Raw genomic sequence first — 17,813 nt, forward strand, 5'->3', positions numbered from 1 at the left:
TGTCTCTGGACTGTGTAGTTGTGGCTCTGGCCTCTGTTTTCTCATTGAATATTGAGAGAGTACTGTAACGTCTGAAGACCGTAAGACAAGGGAGGCTCCGCTTCTGAACTTTTACCTGGAACGCAACAACTGTACACAATCACACCAGCTTAACTCACTCGCTCGTTTCTCTCTACCCGGCCTTTTTCCGAACTCACCGCCTTAAAACAGCAATTTCACAACAATTATTTAGAGTCTGTGCGCTACAGTACTTTGATTATGGTTGCACTTGCACTTATTGTTTGCACTTAATAAGACTAAGAGAAAACTTATTTATTTGTATTATTTATACTGTTTTTATTTCCATGTTCAATTTGTGGTAAGGAGTTCAATCAGGTCGTCACACACAGCCTCAAGCAGAAGTTCTGGAAGCTCATAATTCATGTACAGTAAGGTCTGAAGAGACTCATGGGAAATCATACAGGAGAAAAGCTAGTCAGTTGAGTTTGTGGCAAAACCTCATACAGTGCTTGTATATTGTTGTCTTTCAATGAATATGGTAATTTATACTCAAAGTAGAACTGAAATGACATTCATTAGAGGATAATTAGTTAAAACATTTCAAAATGCACCTGCAGACTATTTTTCCAGTCATGAACTTTGTCATTGAGGATTTCTATAAAATAAAATATTGTGCAAAAATCTCGTCTCGTCTCATTCTCGTGAACCCAATCTCATGTCTCGTCTTTTCTCGCGAGAGAAGTGTCTCGTCACACCGGTTTGAGTGGGGTTTTTTTTAAGCCCCTGGAAATCAATTTATAGCGGAAATATCACCTCTTTATGAAAAAGTTTGTTCCTATTGTTGCTGTCAATATTATTTTGGAAGATACATTAAAAATGCAGTTAGCTTCTGTGTACGTCTCTACAGTGCATGGCATGATATGTGTGTCTCACTTGCTGCTTGTACATGATGCAACTTTGCAACTTTTGTTTGATTTAATCCTGGATAATTCCAATTGATGATTTAACCTAAATTGTGTGATTAATCAGTATCTAAGAGCAGCATCTTTGGATTATGCGTTATATTTTTAAGCATTTAAATTGTCACATGTTGCAAATGCAAAATTAAGAAACGTGAATGTGAACTGATTTCGCAGTCGCGTTTCGAACGCATTGATCAATATGCTTGCGTAGACTTCAGTAAAAATATAGTGGCTAAATTAACAATAAATAAAGCTTTTACTTCTGAAGTTTCCAAAGAGCACAGCAGTAATGACTTAATTAACTTCTTTACTTATAAGATTGATAATATCAGGGAGAAAATGATAACTATGCAACCGTCCACTACAGTATCGCATCAGGCAGTGCATTGTAGTCTCCCTGAGGAAAAAAATCCATTCATTCGTTGCTATAGGAGAGGAAGAATTTACTAAACTCGTTAAATTATCTAAATCAACAACATTTATGTCAGACCCTATACCGACTAAGCTACTGAAAGAGATGCTTCCAGAGGTCATAGATCCTCTTCATAATATCATTAAAGGGGTGGTTGATTATGATTTCACTTTTCTAACTTTAGTTAGTGTGTAATGTTGCTGTTTGAGCATAAACAACATCTGCAAAGTTACAACGCTCAAAGTTCAAAGCAAAGGAAGATATTTGCTTTTAAAGAAAAGGACTACAACAAACGGCTGGTTGGGACTACACAACATTCCTCCCGGATTAGTGACATCACTAACCCTAGAATTTACATAAACCCCGCCCCCGGGAACACACTGTCCATGTTGAGAAGAGGAAAAGTTGTTGTATAAGAGTACATTTGTGAGTCAGCTCAAACTTTAGCATCCATCTTTTCACATGCAATAGAAAGTCACTCTGTGTGCATCTCACAACAGTTCCTATATGAGCGATTTATAGATTTATCATGACAGAATATCTTAATTGAAGGTAGTTAACTCCACATCAGCAACATAAATTCATCAACTAACCATTCAGAGATGTCCTTTTGCATTATACATGTTGTCACTTCTTCTTGAGTCTCTCCATCTTTGTCTGACTCCGTTTTAACATTAAAGGCAGAGCAGTTTCTGTCATTTTAGTGTGTCTGCGTGAGGTAATAGCAGCTGCTAACACACATGAGCTCTTGAAACCCCGCCCTCTGCAGCAGCTCATTTGCATTTAAAGGGCCAGGAACAAAAGGTGCGTTTTTGCAAACCCTCAAAAAGTGACAACTTTAACTTGCTATATAAAAATATCTGTGGGGTATTTTGCGCTAAAACTTCACACACACAGTCTTTGGGACATCATAGATATATTTTACATCTTGTGAAAAGGGCATTTTACCCCACCCCTTTAAATTCATCTTTCAATCTAGGATATGTACCGAAAACTTTTAAGCTGGCTATGATTAAACCTCTTATTAAAAAAATGCTACTTGATTCTAGAGAATTAGTCAATTACAGGCCAATCTCAAATCTACCCTTTTTGTCAAAGAGAGGCTACTAGAAAAGGCAGTATCCACACAACTATGTTCCTTTTTAGAAAGAAATGGGATCTGAAAGGATTTCCAGTCAGGATTTAGTACTGAGACAGCTCTCATTAGAGTCACAAATGATTTGCTCTTATCATCCGATCATGGTTGTATCTCTCTATTAGTGTTACTCGATCTTAGTGCTTCATTTGATACTATAGACCACAACATTCTTTTAAATAGACTCAAAAATTATGTTGGCATTAGTGGTTTAGCATTAACATGGTTTAAATCATACTTATCTGACCGATATCAGTTTGTAGCAGTAAATGAAGAGATGTCTTATCGATCACAAGTTCAGTATGGCGTACCACAAGGCTCAGTACTAGGACCGCTGCTGTTCACTCTGTACATGCTACCATTAGGAGATATCATTAGGAAGCATGGGACTAGCTTTCACTGTAATGCCAAAGATACCCAGTTCTATATCTCTTCGTGCCCCAATGAAACATGGCAATTCAAGAAATTAACAGAATGCATCTTATTTAAAAATTTGGATGACTAGTAATTTACTATTTCTTAATTTCTCAGATTTTCTAATGACTAAACCAAAAACCTCTGTACATACTAACCTAGAAAACTGTCTAACACTTGATGGCTGCTCTGTCAAGTCTTTGTCGTTGGTTAGGAACCTGGGTGTGCTCTTTGATACCAATCGTTCATTTGAAAGTCACGTGTCTAGTATCTGTAAAGCTGCATTCTTCTATCTTAAAAATATATCTAAATTACGTCATATGCCTTCAATGAAAAATACAGAACAGTTAGTTCATGCGTTCATGACCTCAAGGCTAGATTATTGTAATGCTCTACTGGGTGGCTGCCCTGCACGCTTAATAAACAAACTACAACTGGTCCAAAACGCAGCAGCTCGAGTTCATACCAGAACCAGGAAGTATGACCATATTAGCCCGGTTCTGTCAACACTGCACTGGCTCCCTATTAAACATTGTATACATTTTTAAATATTGCTGATTACTTTCAAAGCACTAAATGGTTACTAAAATGGCACTAAACTCCGCAGTGCTTGAGCGAGCTCTTAACGCATTATAGTCCTTCACGTCTATTGCGATCTCAAAATTCCGGCCAGTTGATAATACCTAGAATACCAAAATCGACTGCTGGCGGTAGATCCTTCTCCTATTTAGCACCTAAACTCTGGAACAGTCTTCCTAACATTGTCCGGGAAGCAGACACACTCTGTCAGTTTAAATCTAGACAAAAAACACATCTCTTTAACCTATACATTCTTATTATACAAATCAGTTAAATGATTATTAGGCTGCATAAATTAGGTCAGCCGGAACCGGGAACACTTCCTATAACACCCAATGTACTCGTTACATCATAAGAAGAATGGCATCTACGCTAATGTTAGTCTTTCTGCTTATTCTGAGGTTTACTGTAGTCAGCCGGATCCGGGCCGTATCCAGATCAGATGGAGGACCTGCGCCTAGACACGACCACAACGCATCCCTGAAGTGTCAGCAGAGATTGTGCCAACTAGACTCTCCCCTGTGAAGGCCTCATTGACACGACAGCCATTGGCTCTGATCCTCAACAAACCAGTCTCCATACCGGCATGATGACTCTGGTCTTCAACCAGATGGAACTGGATAATATTCTAATTGTTCCAATCCAATCTGACTTCTGACCTATAATACTGCCTGAATCATAATCATACACTGTTCGTTCGCTGGCCAGAGGAGAATTGCCCCCCCGACTGAGCCTGGTTTCTCCCAAGATTTTTTTTCTCCATTCTGCCCTGATGGAGTTTTGGCTCCTTGCCACTGTCACCTTTTTTCAACTTTGTTGCCATTGGCTTTTGGCTTGCTTAGTTTGGGACATTTAATTTTCCATTTAATTTAGTATTCAACAATAATATCGATCTGCCTGCATTGACTGAATATTAGAACATATTAGATATTAATGCACATTAGAACTCAACCGAGCTGGACCATGACATCACGGTTTTCTCCAGAGCGGAAATATACATAAATTAACTAAATTAATACCTTTTTTACAACAAAAATGAAACATCACTGAACTTACTTAAAGGGATAATTCACTGCTGGAAAGATGAATGTGTATTTAAATTGGGTCATTTATGTAGTAGAAATGTGAAAAGCCAGAAAATGTATTTTTGGCTCATGTGGATGAAAGACATGAGGGAGGGAAGCACGGTCATTTGAAAATACTACCGGGTTCAATACCGATTTTTTGCTCATATGTGACACAGATCGGATGTTTTCTATAACAGTCTAAACAGGAAAAAAACGCATGCATTCGGATATTTCGAAATCGGTTTCAGGCCTCGTTCATTTGTGGAAATAAATCAGATATGTGCCAATGCAACTATCATGTAAACAGACAGATCCGATTTTTTGAGGCATTAGGGTACATATCCGCGGTTTAATGATGAGAGAAACCCCGACATGCATCTGCAAAGGGACGGATGGCCCGATGAAACGTTGTGTCGTCGTAGGAGAGGAATGTGGACACACGTTGACACAACATATCAAAGGTTGGCTTGCTCATCCTAAAATTTCAGACCCGCTGCTCCTCGATAAAGCCCGCCACGATCTCATGAAAGTGTGTGTTTATAGCACAAATTTTATTACTTCTGCCATTTACGCCAAAAATAGTTTTTGAGTGCATATGATACGCAGTTTTCACGTGCATATGATGTACTTTATGGCGTGTAATACACACGCACTCCACACCCCTAATCGTACCCAAGGGGTTTACAGTGCATATCTGCATGCAGAAACTATTTTTGGCATATAAATGGCACGAGAAATAAAATTTGTGGTATAGATACGCACTTTCATGAGATCGTGTTATATGTTCCCACCAGTCCTGAGATCTCTCTCGCACACAATAACTGAAGCATATGTGCAGGCTGCAATGATGGCCCTTTTCTTCCTCCTCCGCCTCAAAATCATGGTGATAGTTGGCGAACTTCGCATAGGCTACTGTATTTTCCGGACTATAAGTCGCATCAGTCAATGCATCATGAAGAGGAAAAAAACATATATAAGTCGCACTGGAATATAAGGCGCATTTATTTAGACATTTATTTCACAAAATCCAAGACCAAGAACAGACATTTAATCTGGAAAGGCAAGTTATTCAACTACACAATAGCACACAGAACAACAGGCTGAATTTTAATTTTTTTGTGTTCGCATTGAGGAAAAAACAGTGTTACGGACGGGACCGCTCTGAAAGCGGCACTAAAAGACTGCTTTGAAACGTTCACAGAGACCTCAAACAGAAAGCACAAAGCCTGTCTTTAAATTTAATTTTGTTTTGTATTAATTGTATCTTAATTTTAATCTGTTTCATCAACCTGGATTTCCTGGATTTATTAAATAAGAAGTAAATATAGTAGACAATAGATAATCCCGACACGGAGGCGCCGGGCACGTGAACTGGAGCTCATCTCATAAATGAACCGAAACTCAGCATATACGTTGGCCTACTTGCCTCACAGACCTGAGACATATACAGAAAGCTTGAAATGTCTACTTTTAAACAGAACAATTCAAAACGAAAGAAAAAAGACTGCTCTGCTCTCTGCTTATGTAATCTGTATGAAATGTGTATTTCTCTCTGGCGTGTTCACTACGGCGAATATCAGGAGTCAGTATCGTCAACTTCATCTTTGCAGCCGACACTGACACAGAAAACACTTGTTTATTAATAAACAATTAAAATGTCTCCTTGCTATATTTGACATATTCATAATCATTACTTTTGCAGTTCTTCGTGACAGCTTTTAGGAGCTTCATTGGCAGCGCCACACTTACATGTTACATGAACATGTTACACCACCGCATCAGCACCGAAAACATGGAGATTTTTTTCTTTTTGAGGGCATTTTGTTTGTGTTCAGTCTTTTGTTTGGTTTTTCAGTTGTTTTCAGTAATTTTTTTCAGGGGTAGGCTACAGGAGCAGCATTTGTACTCTCGCGGCTGTAGACGGTAATGTTTTCTCTTGGTTCATGTCAGTCAGTATGAATTAATTTTGATACATAAGTCACACCTGACTATAAGTCACAGGACCAGCCAAACTATTAAAAAAAGTGCGACTTATAGTCCGGAAAATACGGTATATCGCAAAGCTAGCATCAAGCATATTTCACGTTTGTCCATCTGTGCAAGAACCCCCTTTAAGCATGCGCAACGTTTCAGATAGTAAGTCAAATGTAAACACATTAATCGGATATGGGGCAAGAAAGTGTAAATGGACGGTCAAAAAAAATCGGATATAGACAACAAACCAGATTTGGGCATCAAGACCTGCAGTGTAAACGAGGCTTGCTTGTCCCACATACTTGAGTATCTGCAATGAGCAGTTTGGATCCATCCGTTTGCCAGAGATCAGCTTGACTCCTGGGTGATTGTAGCTCAGATCCAGCTCTCTCAGGTGTGAGGGGTTTAAACTCAGAGCTGAAGACACATAACCACAGCCTTCCTCTGTCACCATACAGCCAGACAACCTACAGACACACAGTCAGACCATCTACAAAAACACACATGACTGGCAGACTGTAAATAATCTCTTATATGTTCTTTTTTCAATTTCAGCGGACAAATATATACATTTATCAAGTCAGAAATGCTTCTTTACAATAAAACAAAAACATATACGTCAATACAGAGACAGCATTATAACCCATCATGTCTACCAATGGTCATGGAAATTAAATACTCAAGCTTATACAGATGTTTTGTGTTTTACACAAGAACAAGGGGAGCTATTACTTATAATTATTAAAAACAAAACAAACAAAAAAGTCAGTGCGAATTGGTTTTATATAATCAATATTTTTTTTCCATATTGAACAAATGTATTCTATCTGGGTTCTTAAGGAAAAGGAAATCTTTTCCATCACACACACACACACACATATATACATATATATATATATATATATATAGTGTAATATGTCAATCCAATCATCAACTGTAAGTGGCTCTGGTTTTAGCCATTTCTTTGTAATTACTTTTTACTGGCTGCCAGAAGAATGATGTAAGCCAGATGTAAACATTCACAATTACAAGGAATCATCACCTCAAAAGCAGCTGCCAAATTCCCTTCAATCCCTTGCCAAAACTGGGTTAATTTCTGACACTGCCCAGAAATATGATAATGGTTATATTCCCTTTTCCCACATAATCTCCAAAAGCTAGCACCTGTCCCGTTTATCTTTTCTGTGTTGGTGTGATGAATCTCTCATATGTTCTGAAATACCTCAGAATCTGCAGCTTACAGTGTGGGCTCTTCAGTCCTTCAGAAATAATCTTCACTCCTGAATCCTGCAGGTCATTGTTCGTCAGGTCCAGCTCTCTCAGGTGTGAGGGGTTTGAACTCAGAGCTGAAGACACATAACCACAGCCTTCCTCTGTCACCATACAGCCAGACAACCTACAGACACACACAGTCAGACCATCTACAAACACACATCAACATTATGACCGGCAGACTGTAAATAATCTCTCATATGATCTTAAATACCTCAGTATCTGCAGCTGACAGTGTGGGCTCTTCAGTCCTTCAGAAATAATCTTCACTCCTGAATCCTGCAGGTCATTGTAGCTCAGATCCAGCTCTCTCAGGTGTGAGGGGTTTGAACTCAGAGCTGAAGACACATAACCACAGCCTTCCTCTGTCACCTTACAGCCAGACAACCTACAGACACACACAGTCAGACCATCTACAAACACACATCAACATTATGACCGGCAGACTGTAAATAATCTCTCATATGTTCTTAAATACCTCAGAATCTGCAGCTGACAGTGTGGGCTCTTCAGTCCTTCAGAAATAATCTTCACTCCTGAATCCTGCAGGGCATTGTTCGTCAGGTCCAGCTCTCTCAGGTGTGAGGGGTTTGAACTCAGAGCTGAAGACACATAACCACAGCCTTCCTCTGTCACCTTACAGCCAGACAACCTACAGACACACACACACACACACACACACACACACACACACACACACACACACACACACACACACACACACACACACACACATACATCGACATTATGAACGGCAGACTGTAAATTATCTCTCATAGATAATCTTATCTCAGATTAGATTGGAACAATCAGAATAATATCCAGTTCCAGCTGACTTCTGACCTATAATGCTGCCTGAATCATAATCATACACTGTTCAGAGGAGAACTGGTCCCCCGACTGAGCCTGGTTTCTCCCAAGGTTTTTTTCTCCATTCTGCCCTGATGGAGTTTTGGTTTCTTGCCACTGTCGCCTTTTTTCACCTTTGTTGCCATTGGCTTTTGGCTTGCTTAATTGGGGACATTTAGTTTAACATTTAATTTAGTAGTCAAATTACTAAATTATTTTGACATATAAGAGGTCTTTGTACCATTGAAACATCCGGCAAGTTTCACAGCTTAAAACGTCCTCAGAAAAAAAAAAAAGAAAAAAAAAATGTATTCAACCAAGCTCCAAAAATGGCTTGTTAGAATATTGTGGGTTTTGTGACGTCACATGGGCAAATACATTCGCATCAACAAATAGTTTGAGTTTTTTCAGAGAGAGTTTGCAAAGAAACTTGTGCAAAGATAAAGCAGCAACTGTATAGGATCTGACAGCAGCTAGATCTCAAAGCAAAAGTATTTTGATTAAAAAAACGTAAGCAGTTTAATAATTCTTTGTCTATAAATAACCGTTTTATATGGGTGTTTTAAAAAACACAGGGTCAAGTCAAGTCAAGTCATCTTCATTTATATATACGCTTTTAACAATGTAGATTGTTTCAAAGCAGCTTTACAGAGATAAACGTATAATTTAAGGTAACAGAGATTGTTTTGGCTTTATAGCAGTTCTTTAATAAAGTTATTTTACAGCTAAAGTTAGTTTGATTGATTCGCTTCCATGGCAACGATAATTTGCGATAATTAATTAATACTTTTTCCTATGCAGTGACATTAGCAAATTATAACACTGGTGTTTACAGAAAGCCACCCCTTGAAAACGGGTCATTTCAGAAAGAGGGTCAGAATGAGGTTGTAAAATCTTTATTCAGATTTATGGATTCTTAACAGTACAAATCAGCTCCTGATTAGCCGTATCAGGTTTGTTTAAAGAGCATCTTGCAGGTTAGAAGACCCAACAAGTCAATGTATAGAAAAATAATGTAGGAACTAGATTTAATTTAAAAAAAAATTATAAATACGCTACAGTGGCTTCTGGAGTCGTTTTTGTGAGAAAATTTTACTTCCGCATCTGAAAATGGGCGTGACGGGCGTGACGTAGCACGAGGGAGAGCGGTCGATTCAAACAACAGGGAAAAGTGGATCGCAATGACATTTCGGACGCTAAGGAAATTGTTGACGGACCACAGCCATACAATTATGAGCCTGCTAGGCTGCCAAGAGAGCAGGGACAGGCCAGGATTAATGTTAGACAGAACATATCGGAACTTACAATAACAGAAACTAAGCTTTGATCAGGCGTTTGTCATGCTCATTAATATCCGCCCAGACTAACGTTACGTGATATAACTTAGCGGTTTCTCATCGAGAGACAGAGAGATATTTATTCCTGATACATTTTTTGTTCCATAGGTGCTTGTGTGGGAAATGCGAGGCAATGTTTACAGCTGAGGAAAGTCAGTGTTGCAGGGAAGTGGATGCATACTGGGCCTTAGTGGAAAATGCCAAACTTCCATGGTTGCAGTTAGTGTTACTACAGTAAAGACATGGTGAATGTTGCTGATCTGTGGACACTGGATAGTTTGTTCATTCATTGCATGTTCATGTTTATTCCTGGTTTCCACGTCAGCGCTGTTTGATCCGTTAATAACGAAGAAATGTGAATATTTCTCACTAGATCTCGCAGCGATGTTATTACTTCAGTGGCGAATTCAAATGCTTTATTTACTGGATCTCGCAGTTACAGTGTTGCTTGATCAGGCTCGCGCTGCACTGGTCCAAACTGATAAACGGTCCACACAAACACAATAACGAGTAGCTCAGTTTCATTCCGCTTACACTGACAGGCTGGAGTTTTTGCAAGCTCCACAAACACAAAAAATTACCATGACGATGATAAATTAAAATACAAAAACTACTGAAAACACACTGACTCACGACCGCTCTTACTGAATACCTATTCTGCACTGAGCTGCGGCAGAGCACAGCACACGTCTCCCTCGTGTGACGTAAAATGACGCGATGTTGAAAAAAAGCGGTTTGTACGAGCAGTCAACTTTATCTACTAAATTGGTGTCCTTATGTCGTTTTAAAACATTTTAAATCCTGCATTATCTTTTCATATGGTATTTTCATACACGGTTATATATTCATTTAGATTTTTTTTGTGTTTCACACAGATGCACACACATTAGCTCCTCCGCGAGACAGAACAGTTATAGGGGGTGCTACTGCCTAATGATGATAGTTGTGCACGCATCCTTCACGCGAGTACTCCAGTGGAAAAAAACCCTGTACGTAGACATTTCCATTTCATTTATTCTAATTTTATCTACAGTATATGTCTAATACTTTAAACATTTTTTGTTATCTATCAAAATGTTCTTTTGTGATACTGTTCTTGTATAGAAATTTTCACTAAAAGCTGTTTTGCACAGACATTCATTGCAGCCCACTTTGTTATTGTTCATTTAAGACTTGAAGGGGCTGATGTCCTATTTGCAAAGTTTACAGTAGTAATAGTAGTAATAGTGGACTGTGTGTAGACATTTCCATTTTATTTATTCTAATTTTATCTACAGTATATATTTAAAACTTTAAATATTTATATCAAAATGTTCTTGTGTGATAACAATGTTCTTGTGTGGAAGTGTTTGTAGTAAAAGCTGTTTTGCACAGAAATCATTGCAGCCGGCTTTGTTTTTGATGTTTATTTGTGAGTAGGTATTGTATGAATAACATAAGTCAACGTAGCTTTACACATACACACACTTTGTACTAAAGGTAAATCCAAAATAGTGATGTCACTGTCTAAGCAGAGGGATGTTGTGCAACCCTATGGAATATAGTCCACACATTGACAAATGAGGTAATAATCAATATTTCAGAATAATTCAAACTCAGATATTGGTGTGTGATATCTGAGTTTTAATTATTTGACTACAAATCTCACCTCATCATTCCTCCCAGTGATTATTTCCAGGATAAACTGAGATGCCCCCAAGCTGGCTTCTTAAAACATATTAAATATTTAAAAAGAGCCAAAAGAAAGGAACGGATCGCCAAGATCCGGATCCCCTCAAAGAGCCATAAATCCCATCACTAGAACACACCTTATGGCACGGTGTTACGGATCAACTGGGGATCATGTTAACTGGGGAAACGCGCGTGCACGCAGATAGTTTTACCTGGATTTCCAGCAGATGTTAGACGGCTACAGATTCGTCGCAGCCATTTTTCACGGATCCATGATTAAAAACGTATGTTTCACCAGTTGTATACACACTGGTATGCATAATAAAGCGATTTGTTTTTGAAGTGTATATTCCTGCGTATTTGACGCAATTTCAAATAAGTTTAACATACTTAAGTGTCAAGCTCAGAAACCACGCCTATGTTAACATGGGGCATTTCGGTTTCATTGGATGAACAGACTTGTCAGTGCACTTCAGAAGACGTGTAAGAATCTTCTTCTCAACATTAGTGTATCATATTTTCTGTAGTGTGTTGTCATGAGTTCTAATCACAAATAACAACAGATGTAGATTAAATTAAAGTAGCTAGGCTACCTAAAAGAAACATAAATTGCAAAGTCATTTACATTTTTTTCAAGTTGCATTTATTGATCTGCATATAGCCTAATTTTATAATGGATCTATTATTTTTTATATAAAAACACTTATTTTACTCTGCTGATTATACTAAGATCTCTTTTCTGTACAACCAGCTCTGACACCTCTGTATCCTTTCCCCTGGACACAAAGCAGCTATGCTTATACACGTAGGGTCATGAAGTTAATTATCTCATGAACTTGTGACATTTTCAACAGATTTATAAAATAATAAATAAATAAATAAAAAATAAAAACGAATTTTGACTCTTCTTCTTTCAGAACAATTCTATATAGCAAATATATAGTAATATTGAATTGTACATAGTGTCGAGCTTTCCTGTAGCTCAAACAGTAGAGCGTTGTTACTTACAACACCAAGTTCATGGGTTCAATTCCCAGGGAAAATAAGACCTGATAAATGTAAATGTATACTTTGAAACGCAATGTAAGTCGCTTTGGATAGAAGTGTCTGCCAAATGTGTAAATGTACATTATGCTCAGTAAGAGCATGAACTTGAATGTTGTGTATCTAATGTCTTGTATTGGACATGTAGAAAACACTTTGTCTTTAGTGATTAAAGTCCTGTGAAAAACACTGAAAGGCAACCACAAATTGTATTACTGAAATAAGCAAAATATATGATATAGTGATAATGAATTATTGCAAATATATACTGATATTCTCTATGGCTAATATTCTCATAGGCCTACTGTCACTAACCTCTTAATCATTTGTCACCTCACATGCATAGCATGACCCTCTCTAAAACAATAGGAAATGCTTTATTGTTTACTTTTTTTGCTGACCTCTTTAACAAAAGAAATATGACACAATCTTTTTATGTAATATAAATTTAAATTATGCCAGTTCTCTTCATTTGACTGGTACCATCTCATTAACATATTCTCTTTACTTGTTATGAATCATCACATCATGTGCTTTCATTATTGTTGTCTGCTAACCATTAGGAACAGATTAAAAGGGCTATAAATGAAGTGTCATTGTTGTTAGGCCATATACTGCCACAGCAAATGGATGCAATTAAAGTTATACAAATCAAAAACTTTGCAGGATAACCAATATCCCGACCGCTGCTCAAGAAAGGAGCGTGATTATATAAAGAGGAGATGTGAAAATTTCACAATGAAGGGTGATGGTGTGTTAAATTGTTCTTAAAAAGATAATACAACTGTGACATTTATTTACTAATATAACATGATTACATTAGATGGAGAGTAGGTATGAAGGCCAAACTGGCCAATGGGTAAGAAAAATGTATACATATACATTGCAAAACAAGTAACTGTTCTTCATTAACATGTAACTTAGTCTATAGTTTGTTCTCCCTTCTTTAGATTGAATGTTCAGAATGTGGAAGGTGGGACTGTGTGGTCAGATCTTCCACTGTTGGCAAATACAGCTGTCCTGCATGCATGCACATTTGCCTATTATTTTTTCTTCCTTTTTTTATTGTTACTTTCATACCTGTTAGCTAATGAATACATTTGTTGAACATTCCCCTGAATAAATGCTGTGGGTAATTCACTGGATCCATAAACTATGGCTTCTCAATTTTCAACACTCTTTAGGAACATTTATGGAGTCTAGCCTACTGTATGCTTTATGTTTTAACTCATTCCTCAGTAACATTAAAATAAATAATAAATAAATGCTTGACATCCCTTTTAGCAGTACTGCTGCTCAATTTAAATTAAGCCACAAATTGGCATCATAACAATAATCTGCGAATACACATGCACTGCAAAGACACAATGTCAATAGCATAATTTATTTAATCTACTTACAGTTGTCATCAGATATTCAATTTCATTGAAACGAATGTAACAAAATAATGTGGGCGTGGTCTGTGTCGTGAAATTAAAACACATTCAAACTTCCCTTAAATGCGTCTGAAACATTCAGCGGAGCAGCGACAGAGTAAACAACAGTGTCTAATATGATACAAACATTTACCAATAACGTTGAAAGCTTTTAAATCTGCTCAGTGAAAGATTCGCTGTGACGAATCTTTCACCGTTCAACAACTGCTGGAAATCCAGGTAAAACTATCTGCGTGCACGCGCGCGTCCCCAGTTAACATGATCCCCAGTTGATCCGTAACAACGGCAGGGGAGAGGGGAGGAAACGGTCATCGCCAGTGGCCCAAGCATATCGACTGTCACTAAAAATCAGTGGTAAAACGCGAGGAAATGCTAGATTTTTTTATAGCTGACAAAGTTAAATTTCTAATGAAATACACTGACACCTTATTTTTGTCCTTTCAAAAAGAAACTGAATGCCCTGCTACATATTAGCCTACTACAGTAATCATAATTGTATTTAAAACATATAAATGTACATGTATATGTATAATTATGTCATTCTAAAATATATATATTTGTTTCTATACACACTATAAATGCATATATTTTAAAATAATAAATTTTCCGCTTAAAAAAAAAGTTCCGTACATAGCCTAGATCTACGCGCCCCCCTTAACCCACATAACAAAGATGGACAGTGACATATACATTTGCACAAATTAAGCATACGTTCCAAACAATTGAGGTATTATCGAAATTTTAATAACGAGTGATTATTTAACAAAAGGCAAGTAAAACGGTCAGGGTTACATTTTAGACGTGCGCGCGCGCACACACACACACACACACACACCTCTGAAGCGATAGAAAAGTCCTCGGGACCGCATCACTCGCAAGGCCGAAGTCCACTATTCTCCAGTTGTACGGTTGCTACACACTCATAGTTTAGATGTGTCCGTGGTTGATGGCCAGAGTCTAGCCCTGACAGCATCGCCCCACATAGCAAACAGACTTGGCCCAAATGTGGCCTCATCATGGCACTGCTGGCGTGTTGCCGGCACTGGCATGCATCATGTCAGCCAACTGTGGGCCATGCGTGGCAATGATGGCACTGCATGCATGACGGCAGACAACATTTGGGCCGATTGTGGATGGGAGGTGTGTGGCCCAGATCGTGTCAGCCAACTGTGGGCCAAGTGTGGCAATGCTGGCACTGCATGAGGCAGACAACATTTGGGCCGATTGTGCATGGGAGGTGTGTGGCCCAGATCAGTGTAGCGATTATGGGCCATACTTTGTGTACTGGACAATTATAAGTATTTAGACCGCTACTATATATTCAAGGATTGCCCCCCCACCACCACCAGTTTAAAGTGTTGTCCATGGATGGTGCAGTTATCAAAACTACGAAAGAGATGTAATGATTTTAATAATGAATAACAATAATAATATGAATTGACTTATGAGTCAGTGAAAAAAGCTATGTCCAGAAAAAATGATAAATAATTAATAAATGAAGAGTTCAGATGCAAAAACCTCTAAATGCCATCTGAAATTTCCTCCTAGAATGATCATTTTTATCAAGCTCATATATTTAAGTTCAATAATTTCACTTAAATGGCAATTAATAGGTAATTTTCATTGCCATTTAAGTGAAATTACTGAACTTAAATATACGAGCTTCATAAAAATGATCATTCTAGGAGGAAATTTCAGATGGCATTTAGAGGTTTTTGCATCTGAACTCTTCAAATATATAATTTAGTTTTCAGCAGTGTTCACAAAATTCAATAATCATTTAAAAATTCCAAAATCCATTTGACCTGAACAAAATATACATTTTCCTAACATGACAATTGAGTTACAATTTTTTTTTTTTTATGAATTTCTAATAATAAAAAACTTAATTCACATACAAAATAGTCTGTTTTCCATACTCTTTAGTTTAAGGACCACAAAATCATGTTAAAACTTACTATATATATATATATATATATATATATATATATATATATATTCTAAATAACAGTTTATTTAAAAATATGTACAGTTAACTGTGCAGTGAACTTGTTTATTTTGGTGCGATCTCCACGGTAACAGCAGCTTTCTGGTTGGTGGATGAGGATCACGTGATTGCGTCGTTTGAAATTTCTCCCGCTGTCTGAAGGGTGAAGAAGACGTCTGTCTGACAACCAAACCGTTCAGGTAAGTGAAGCTATTTTGTGCACGACCCTATTTTTTTTTTTACAGTCTATATATTGTGTACGACCTAACATTAGATGTAATACATACAGCAGATATGCAACCACATGGGTTCTCTTTTGCACTCATGCCGAAACAGATCAAGCCTGCGATGTGTAACTTACAGCTCTCTTATTTTTTTTAGTATTTTTATTTAAGCTTAACCTCGATTAAAAATCGACCGTGGCGGGTACGAAGTTTATTTTATGTAATGGCAATCTTTAAAAAATAGAAGAACATCTCTTTTTTAAATACCTGAATTCAAACTCGGATGTCACCTTGTTCTTTAATTGAAGTGAACTTTTGCCTATGGCTGCTGATTCACTGCCCTGAACTTGAGAACGCGAGTACACACTGACGTGACCGGGGTGCGATTGACCGGCCTACGGGTCATTCAATAGTGCCACATTAAGCAATCATTTCCTGTATAAAATGTAACCGAAGCAACCTTATTTTAATTTGTTACCTAAATTTATTTACAGTTGGTGGATGAATATTTGTATTTATTAATTTAGTATTTTGTCTTTTAGCTGCTGTGAAGAAAAAATCGTGCCACTGATCAGGAGATAGAAGCAACAATACAAAGATGGCTTAAGCTTGAGATGGAGTAAGACAGCAACATAGTATCAGCCCAGATCTGGCCCAGATCTGGTTCATGTGGATTTCACACGGTCCAGATGTGGGCCGGATCTGGGCCGACACTATGTTGCTTTCTGGCGAGAGCGCTTGAGGAGAAAAGAGGGGCTGCAGAGCTGTACTTCACTTCCTGAGGACAGTCCTAAATAGCATCACTTTCTCCCTCACACATACAAACATTCTTATGTGCAAATTTGTTTTAAGTAATTTTTTTAATTTGCTCTATGTTTGTTGTGAGTAAAATTACATTATATGTTTAAATTTCAGTGCTAGATTCATTGATAGATTCATTTACCGGTAGTTAGAATTGAAAAAATGGTGTACATAGTTGGCTGTTCAGGCAACTAAAATAGTGTTCACAAATTCAAGCCATTTTTTTTTTGGCTTGTGCATTACTACAATAAGTAAACTACTGTTTAAGACAGACCAGAACATTTTGAAATCAAATGCACTTTGAGGTGGTTATAAGATGTTAAGCTTTGAATGTACTGGAAAAAAAAATAGGAAATAATAATAATTTATTATTATTGGCTTGTGCCTATTGTTAAATAAACTATTTTTCAGAATTGAATTTTCTTGTGCCTTATTTATTTACATGGTTTGGGTAAGATTATGCTGGGTTATGGCTCAGTTTTGGGTTTTCTGGTTAAAGGGTGGTGTCGATATGGTTACCCACATAGCACTTTTTTTTCTGGCCCAGCTCTGGGCCACACAATCACTTTTCCCTCGGCCCAAGTACCGCAAAGAATGACGGCCCTGAAGTGGCCCAGAACTGGATTAGAGACAAGGGGCACACATGGGC

At 37.7% G+C, this 17,813-nt stretch overlaps 1 protein-coding gene across 8 annotated transcripts in view; it reads right to left on the bottom strand.

The window, feature by feature from the left end:
* The window catches only part of LOC311077433 (NACHT, LRR and PYD domains-containing protein 1 homolog), a 113,186-nt gene that overhangs the window by 13,907 nt on the left and 81,466 nt on the right, over positions 1–17,813 (bottom strand). For 3 of the 8 annotated variants that reach the window (XM_084105888.1, XM_084105892.1, XM_084105891.1), the window contains 4 exons: positions 8,294–8,467; positions 8,030–8,203; positions 7,766–7,939; positions 6,846–7,010 (listed from right to left, as the gene is read on the bottom strand). In XM_084105888.1, the coding sequence (XP_083962014.1) occupies positions 6,846–7,010; positions 7,766–7,939; positions 8,030–8,203; positions 8,294–8,467 (687 nt within the window). The remainder of the gene's footprint in view (positions 1–6,845; positions 7,011–7,765; positions 7,940–8,029; positions 8,204–8,293; positions 8,468–17,813) is intronic. The other 5 variants (XM_084105889.1, XM_084105893.1, XM_084105890.1 and 2 more) reach the window with 5 other exon arrangements.

The sequence above is a fragment of the Abramis brama genome (assembly GCF_963993115.1).
Source record: "Abramis brama genome assembly, chromosome: 2".
Lineage (NCBI taxonomy): Eukaryota > Metazoa > Chordata > Actinopteri > Cypriniformes > Leuciscidae > Abramis > Abramis brama.